The 9,187-nt window shown below is 38.6% G+C and overlaps 1 protein-coding gene across 1 annotated transcript in view; it reads right to left on the reverse strand.

Moving 5' to 3' along the window:
- Positions 1–9,187, reverse strand: part of TBC1D9 (TBC1 domain family member 9) — a gene marked incomplete at its 5' end in the record, with an annotated part of 110,414 nt that overhangs the window by 26,999 nt on the left and 74,228 nt on the right. The window contains 4 exons of the mRNA XM_019521833.1: positions 655–861; positions 4,317–4,524; positions 5,708–5,969; positions 7,660–7,888. Of these exons, the coding sequence (XP_019377378.1) occupies positions 655–861; positions 4,317–4,524; positions 5,708–5,969; positions 7,660–7,888 (906 nt within the window). The remainder of the gene's footprint in view (positions 1–654; positions 862–4,316; positions 4,525–5,707; positions 5,970–7,659; positions 7,889–9,187) is intronic.

Raw genomic sequence — 9,187 nt, forward strand, 5'->3', positions numbered from 1 at the left:
AAAGGTATCATTTCAGATTTATCATATGAAGAAGCTGACAGTTTTATGTAACAGCCAGAAACTCTCAAAATGCCTGACTACACTCAAAACCTTGCCAAGAACTTTTTCCCCCCAACTACTCAGTTGGTCTAATAAAAGATATCACATCTAACCAAATAACCTTGCCTGCCTGAGAAACCATAGAATTTATCTATAACTGACAAGGTGAAGTGCATTTTTACTGCATGTTTCAAGATGTGCAGCAATTTTAGAACATGGCAACAGTGATTTAAGTAGCTACTCAACAGCAGTGGCAGTAGATATTCAATGATCAGTTAAGGGTCTTATTTAAAAGCCGGCAAAGAGTCATTATTTGAACGTCTGACCTCCTACCACCACATGAGCAGACTAAACTACAGGAAAGGACTCGGTAGCTTGTAATGTGGGGAAATATGCCTATCCTAGCCTATTTAATATGGAAAAGATGCCCCTATGGTAATATTTCAAATACCCCAAGATGAAGCTGACTTAAATAGAACTTAATTAAGTTTTAATTGGCATTGGTCTTCACCAGAAATTTCATATCCATCATCAATAAAAATAGCTCAGACATGGACAAAAGCTACACTTAAAATTCCCTTCATTTCAGTAAATGAATCATGCTGTCCTACGCACCTCTTCATCTGAGCTGACGTAGCTTCCAGCAATTTCTCTTTCAGAATATATTTTTGAAGTAGTTTGTTGCAAGAAGTCAGAGATCCTCTGTACGAGAAAGTCTCTATCTTTCAAGTTGGCAAAAAGGAACGTCATTCTGTTTTTAGTGCTGATTGACAATGGGCTAGGTAATACACTGGAGCTGTCTGCCTTTTCCACTATTGTCACCTGGGGAGAAACAATAACCCCTGATCATGGTTCAGCATCAGTTAGCTTGTTATGCTTCAGTCTCAGAAGTGAATCTTAGACTCCCTTCTACACATTACATATATTACACAAGTAACTGCATTAATCGTGCAATAAAATTTAGAGCATCCACATGTTCAAAGTGATTATCACGTGATAAAAATAACTATCCAGCTATAAAAAAAAGCCAACCAGCTGTAAAATTAGTGCTTGAAAGTGTGCAACAACCCTATAGCTGGTTTCTATCCAGTTTTCATTTCATCATATAGCAGAGCCTTCAGGGAACACCATTTTAAAAATCAATAATGCAGCAGGTTCTTGTACAGTGCTAAAAATGGATACTCCCCTTGTTTAATAACTGACATCTGTACCCAAACAATGTTCTGCAACTCTGGAAACAAAAACTGTTATTTATCCACACCAAGCCTCAGCTTTTTCAGCTTTAACTCTCTGTCCATGTGTAATAGCTTTGTCATCTTCAAAACATCACATAATGCTTAAATTGTTGCATCATGCACCATGTTTTATTTAAAAAAAAAGGTGCGGGGAAGGGTGTAGTGCAACCATCATTTTTCCAGAGGAGGTGCTGAGTTTCCTAAAGCCTTCTACTTCCAAAGTTATGAAACTAGCTGTGGGTTGTTATCCTAAAGTGCTACTTTTCCCCTCACTGCTAGATGTGTCAGAAGGCTTTAAAGGATCACAGACTCGCCAAGTAGTTAAAAAAAATCATAATGTGGCTTTTAAATACTAATTGTTATAAACTGCAAACTTTGTTGAACACCAGATTTATCCCCTAGAACATCCCTAAAACATTTAGAGTCCGAGTCTAAAGGCAAGAATTAGCTAAACTGGCCACATACAGACAGTACACAGTAGCAGAGACTTTTTTCCTAGAACAGTGAATCAGCATGTCTTAGAACCAAACACTAATTTACTGCTGACAGGAAGTAAACAACTGTTTAAGAAACAATTTATCATTTTAAACAATAGGTCACTGAACGACATACCCAGTCTACCCCAGATACAGACAGAAGTCTCAAGGACTTCATTCCATGTAAATGAAGAAACTACTACTAAGAAACAATATCCCATCTCTTTCTCGCTTGCCAATAAATCGCTTCAAGGTTTAGAAAGCAGTCATGCTTTGTTTTATCTTTGTAAGGATTTTATTTGCCTTTCAAAATCGCTGGCCATGTATTCACTAGCATAGACAAACTCCACTATTTACATAGTATTCAGAACAAAACCTATAAAGTCCAGGTCAATATTTCACTAAGTTTCTAAAAGATAAATTAAAATACAGCATGCCCCTCCCTCAACTGCTAAATTATACACTAGCAATAAACATGTGAAGTATGGTCTATGCAATACTGATTATTCAATTAAAAAAAAAAAATCAATCAAGTTCACAGAACGACCTCATCTCCAAAGCATACAGCACATCTGTAAGTGCTTTCAACCATTCCTTCTATACCTTTTATCAGAAACTTTTAGGTAATAAAAATTGCATTAGGCACTTCGGAATAAGACAAAGCACATTTCAAGTTACCACGATCCTTCTTTAAGGATCCTGGTGGTTCATGATCAGACATTAGTTCAATAGCTTAACGTTTCATTAGTTAAAAGGATAGAATCATTTGTTCTTCGTTTAATGTCTCTGACGCATTCAGAGACCACAATCCACGTTTCAATCTCTAAATGATAGTGCCCCATTCTTCTTCTCAACCAACTTCCTTTTGTTTTTCTACTAACTATAAATCCACCTGCTTCTTAGTAATGTAGGAGAGTCTCATTAAAAATATATTCAAAATACCTAAGGAAAAATGTTCCTATGTTATTTTTCTGTTCCACTTAGAGTCATCTGAGAGCGCTCAGAGAGGAAGCACAAGTAAAATATGAGGTTAGACTGGATGTTACAGCCAGGATGTTGGGTTGACTGAAGCAGACACTTCTTACTGAGCACTAGCAGAAAACCAACCACTTCTCCATTCAAGTGCAGCAGGCACGTAAAAAGTGCTTATGCTAGAGACTGGGACCGCTGTGATGAATTCTGGGACTCAGACCTCTGTCTCTGATCCTTACTTCAGGACTAAAACTTAACAGAAGTTATCTGTCCTGATATGCTTTGTGTCTATCTAGCAACTCACAAAGCATTAGAATTCAGGGTCTGATCTAAAACTTCCTTAGGGCTTTGAATCAAGTCCTTGCAAGTTCTGAATTCCTTATGTTTTCAGTGTCAGTACCCAACATCATGTTTCAACTTTCCATTAAATCTGTCAAGTTTCATGTATATACTCCCTCAGCTGCCCAAGGTCTGGACGGCCACTGGAATCCCATGTTGCCACAGCTGTTCCTGCCAAAAGCAGTTATGAGTCCATATCACATTATGCAGCTGTTCAGTCTGTTTCTTTCTTCACACTTAATTGGGCATTTTGCTGTTCCTCTTGACTTCTTTATTAACAGAGCAATGTGAATTTGCAGTCTGATCTCAGCTCATCAAGGCTAAAAGTAGCATGGTGACCCTGTTAGGAAGCTGGATTTCCAATGGAACACCATTTGTTTTGATCCTCAGTGATTTGTGAAAAAGAAAATAGTATCTTGAAATAGCCAACAGCGCCTCAGCCTAGATTATTTTTTCAAAAGAGCTGTTTTGGCCCTGGCTATGCACAAGTTATGTTGTTATTCCCAGGAAAATAAGCCTCCTAGTTCGAGCATTTCTTCCTCATCCTGAAATACATGCAGATCTGTAAGCAATACTTCATACTGCAAAACCGTTAAAAGATTTTTTATTATAATATACTTAAAGCATTTTTATGCTAGGGAAATGTTAAGTTTGTATTAAAATATTTATGCTGCATCTATCAAGCAGAGGGATTCTTTGGCAGTCTCTTCCCAAAACTGGTGTTTTGATGTAGGATTTAAATGATATCCAACTAGATTTAAAAACTGAAAAATAGCGCAGCAATTTCTGGAGAGAGGAAAACACAACATTTTGACAGTTATTAATAATGCATAGCTGAAATCTGTTCACCCCCACAACAGCAAAGCTGTCATTTAATCAATTCACCATTAAGCATTACAAGTATTTAACTTTACATATAACACTGACAAATGTTACTATGACAGCTCTAAAAAGCCTTTCCCTCAGAAGCTTGCCTGGAGTACACTGAGCCACAAGGATGAAGGATGGAGGAATCCCAAGGGCTATAAGGAGTGGGCAATGAAGACACTCCACATATTGAAGTGGCATGAATCTAAAACTAAGATGCTATTTAATGGGTGCTCCTTTGTTGACCCAATTACAGTAACATGTCTGTAGAATAACAAACAGTTTAAAGGGCCTTCCTGAATGAATGCAAATTAAGGCTAGGACATTGTCTACTTCTAGGAAACAAAATTACACCCCTACTCTGGAGAACTTCAAATGTCACACTTACCTCCCGGAGAGGGATAATGAGGCTGCACAAATTCTCCTCTTTACTGGTAAAGCAGATGTAATTTGTAGAAACAAACATTTGACCCAAAATGTGCATTTTGTTAAATGGAGTCCACAGGGTACAATCTGTGTGTCCATCTAGCTTCTCATCCTTGGGAAGTCGAAACAGTGCACGATATCTCTCACTCTTTGCTCTAGCATCAAGATCCCTAAAAACAGTGTTTTAAAGATACCAGTACACATGAAAATACATTTCACATGTGTAGTCTTCCTATGCAAGTGATATGAACTGTCATTTAGTTAGAAAAAAATGCAACCGCAGCATATGCTACGCCACTGTAAATTTAAAAAAAATTAACAGGAAACAGTTCAGCTATGGTATAATACCACTACTGAGAGAGAAATGGAAACATTTTATGGATAGCATTTGGCTGCATTTTATATGAAGCTATGGAATTGCAACAAAAACTACCCATAACCACTTTTCAATGCCATTAAAATAGGACAAAGTATTCACAAATGGGTTTAATGCCCTTTTTATATTAAAACCTCAGCAAGTAAAAGGAGTTTATCTGAATAAGATGGGAACAACTACAATGGAATGCCCCTTTAAAAATTAGCAGAGCTACATAAAGGGGCCTTGGTGTAAGTAAGAATCTGCCCAGCTTCATCAGCTGTTGTAAGAACAAACTGCATCAGACCAATGGTCCACCTACCCCAATATCCCATCTCCAACAGCAGCAGAAGTGGATGCTGCAGAGAGCATTGAACTGAATCTCTCTAGAGCAATCCATCCTCTATTCTATACCCTCCCTAGCATCCACCAGTATAGGTTTGAATATGCCAGAGGAAACATTTCCAACCATTCAGCCACAAATCACCCATGAATTTATCTACTCCCTTTTTGAACCTCGCTATGCTATCTGACTCTAACCACCTCCTGTAGCAGTGACTTCTACAAGATAACTATACATTGTGTAAAAAAGTACTATTGTGCTCTTAATTCATCTAGGTCTATTAGTTACCTTAGAAGCCCCTTTCAATCATTTACATTCTTGATTTACTTTTATTTTCTGCACACTTCCCCCACCCCATGGATCCATTTTTTTTTCTGTAGATGACCAAGAAGATACCACACGCAACACTGATCCTAGTGGAGACTTTCGTAAACTTTTGCGAGCTTTTCCTTAAACTGCTGCAATCTAGGCAGATTTCTCCATACTTATTTCAGTGATAAGCCAAATTGTTATGTATAAATCATTCTTTGCTTTTCACTACCACTAAAGAACAGTAATGCCTCTTTAATTTAAAAAAAAATTAAGAATATTGTCAGGAAATTTCTATACCAAATCTGGAAGTAAAAGCATAAGAGGATCTCTTGATTAAACCTACCGTTTCAGTGCTGATACTTTTTTGGGTGATTTCTTTTTTAGTTTCGGCAGCGATCGATCTTGTTCAAAGCCTTCATTATCCAAAAGCTGCCTCATAGCTATGTTGGCAAGCTGCTCCATTAGTTTGAATGTTTCACTGATGTTAAGGAACACAGAGAAGAAGTGTTCGCTTGACCTTGTACTCACTTTGATTAGGTCTGGAAAAAGCAGTGTAGCATTCTTCTCAAGTTGGGTGATATCCACCCAGCGGATTACCAACTTTGCTAAACACAAGAAAACAGACAAGATTCAGCACAGAAACAAGTTATCTGCAGGCTGACAGAAAAGCAGCTCTCCAATTTGATATTTTACACATCACGTATTTAGATTACAATTTGTTGACAACCTAGAAAACTGTGAGGCAGAGCTATCAGAGTAGACTCAGTAGGGAAGAGAGAAAACATACATTTGGTTTCCTTGCCATCTCAGGCAACTATGAGTATATAATTAAGGATACATTATTTAGATGAGAAATGCTACATGCATATGCACTGCCACAATGAAATGGCATGTAGAACACATCTACCTTTTTTCTTTCCCAAAATGTCTACCCAGAAGTCTGATATCCAACCCCAGTTTGGAGGGCAAGGAATGCCACCTCAGCACAGCCAGTGGGCCCCAAGGAAGTCAATTAACAGATGCACAATTTTTAAAAAGCATATGAAAGCCCTTACTTTAACTCTGGTTTAATGTCCCTTCAACATAACATAAATAAGATAAGAATTAAATGATCTACCTGAAGATGCTAATGGAAGCCAGATGGATTTCACATCCCTGAATGTTTTTAATCCCATAATTCAGTATTGACAACCTATGACCCACAGGCTGGATCTGGCCTTTGAAGCCATTTTATCCAGCCCATAGAGAAAGTGAGCTTCTTCAGTGTTTCAGTAGTGGGGAAGCTTCACTCGGGTATCAGAAGGAAGCAAAAGTAGCACTATGGAGGGGTGAGGGAGGTGGGGGAGAAGCAGCGGTTCCAGCTTCTGCTCTGGCTGGGTTGAAAGCAACCCATGCTTGGAGTTGAAGAAACTCTGTTAATTCCCCTTCCCCTCTGAACTGTAAAACCTTGCCAATCCCTATTCTAGACAGCTACAAGTGTTTATGGAAGCAATTGGTAAGATGACATTAGTTATGTCTGTTACAGTAAAATCTCTGCTAACGGGCATTTAACTCCATTAACTGGAACTTCTGGCCGGACACAGAGGGAAGCGGGTGGGGGAAAGTTTGTACGCAGCAGCTGCCACCCACCACCTTGCACTGCCGCCACTCCGCAGGTGGGGGTTTTCAGATAACTGGAATTTTTATATAACCAGTAATCCCCTTATGCCAGGGATTCCGGATAACAGAGATTTTACTGTATTTACTATTTCAGTGCTTCATTGTAATATTTACATGCACCTTAGGAGCTCTTCTGTCACTAGTATATGGTATCTTATTCTATTTGTCTGAGAGAAAACTTAAGTTTTGTAGGAGAATCCACAAACACAAATACCTGAGAATCCTTTTAACTTTACTAAGTCACATGCAGAAAACCATGCATTATTCATAGGACAGTTGAACCTGCTCAGAAGTAGTTGCATTTGTGGGAAGTGTCAGCCAAGCAGTCAGAGCAGCCCAGCACATGCAATTTATCCCATGGCTCTGCAGCTTGTTATGCAGATCCTGCCACCGTCATATGATTTTTTATGTAGACATATTTGTACACAATAAAACCATCACAACAATGCTGAATCCTGAAGTACAATATACCAATATGATTTCGGGAGTAGCTATACTCCCTTCAGGCAAGGACCATAGTTACTTAGGTATTTGCATACATAAAGTGTTCTTGATGTTCAACAAATAAATTAATAAAACTGTATCGGATTTCTGACCAACATTTGAGTGCACAGACTGTCTTATTGTTATACATACCCTCTCTTCCCATGAGAAAAGAATAAAAGCAAAGGTGGTTAATGCTGAGATACATCCAGCCCTGACGGGGTACCTTCCCCTTCCAGTAACTGCAAGAATAATAATTCACTAGTTTCTCTTCATCAGGCATCCCAAACAGCTTGTGGAACTTCACTATGGCTTCCTTAAACTTTTCTGTGTCATCATCCTCCTTGATGCCATTGATTTTGTTATACTCTGCAATGATGCCCTGAAGAGGAAGGAAGAAAATATGAAGGGTAATAGCTACCAAAAGCTTATTACGTACTTTATGTTTAATTATACTTTCAGTATAAATGCCATGACCAGTGATGTCGTGCAAAAAAAGGGAAAACCTCTTTCCACTGCCCCTTACTTTTCTAAATGTTCTACCAGCGTTCTGTTCTATTTATTTTGTCCTATCAACCACACTGTCTCATTCTGCCTATGCCTCAAAATCCAAACCAAGCTGCTCCCTTTCTCTCAACTACACTACCTCTCCTATTTGAGAAGTAAAAAGGTTGTCAAAAAAGCGTTCATAAAACCTAATGTTTTTCAGCAAATGTCAATGAAAAATTTGTAGGAAAAAAATGAATTTAGGAAAATTCAATTCCAGCAAGTGTAGAGAAATATGGTTAAAGAGACTAACGCAGTTTTCCTTTATCATTCTACTTCCAAAACAACAGGCGGTGAGAAGTGTATGCTTGCATCCCACCACATACCTAGTCTTTCTTTTAGATCAGCCCAACAGAATAAAGGGAGTATGTCATGCAGTTTCATTCAAGATGTGGCTAGAGGATCAAAAACATTATGGATAAGTACAGACAGTCAAAAGGCCCAAGGTTGAACCAATTCAATCTTCACAGGTTAGTCTAAGCTGTATAGATTTAACCAATAAGCAAGTGAACAGATATTCACTTTTGATACTGGAAATGCAACCACATGCCTGCAGTGGATCAGGTCAGAAGCTAGAGCACGTCTCCCTATGGCTGGAGCAGACAGCTTGGGCCAAGGCTAGCTTGCCCACCCTGTGAGGGGCAGTATGCGAGGGAGACGCAAAGCATCCTGGAATGCTGGGAGACTGAGTTAACCTGGATCTGGAGGGGATCTGAGACAAAAGCTAAATGAACCTAAATCAGTAAAGTCCATCCAGGTTTATCTTAACCTACATCCATCCAAGCACATCTTGAACCAGTTTTGGCCATTTTGAAAACAGTTTATGTGCACTGAACTTCTGCTGTGTTACAGATTTAAGTAAGTGCAACCAAACACCCCCACTTGGAATTGGAAACTGGTTTCCAATCATTTATACAGGTTTGTGTATAATTTCTGTCCCTCGCTTAAGAGCTAATGACAGCCCTCCCACACACAGGTTAAGAGGAAAAAGATTCCTTTCCTTCCAAACTGGTCTGGATACCCAATTACCTTGGGAAGCATAATGATGCTGGGCAAGAATCCTTTGGTACTTTTTAAACTGCTGTAATATTAAGACAATAATCTTTTCTTTTTTTTTTTTTTTTTTTAGAAGTTG

Source organism: Gavialis gangeticus, unplaced genomic scaffold (genome assembly GCF_001723915.1).
Source record: "Gavialis gangeticus isolate Ggan-Ray unplaced genomic scaffold, GavGan_comp1, whole genome shotgun sequence".
Taxonomy (NCBI): Eukaryota; Metazoa; Chordata; order Crocodylia; family Gavialidae; genus Gavialis; species Gavialis gangeticus.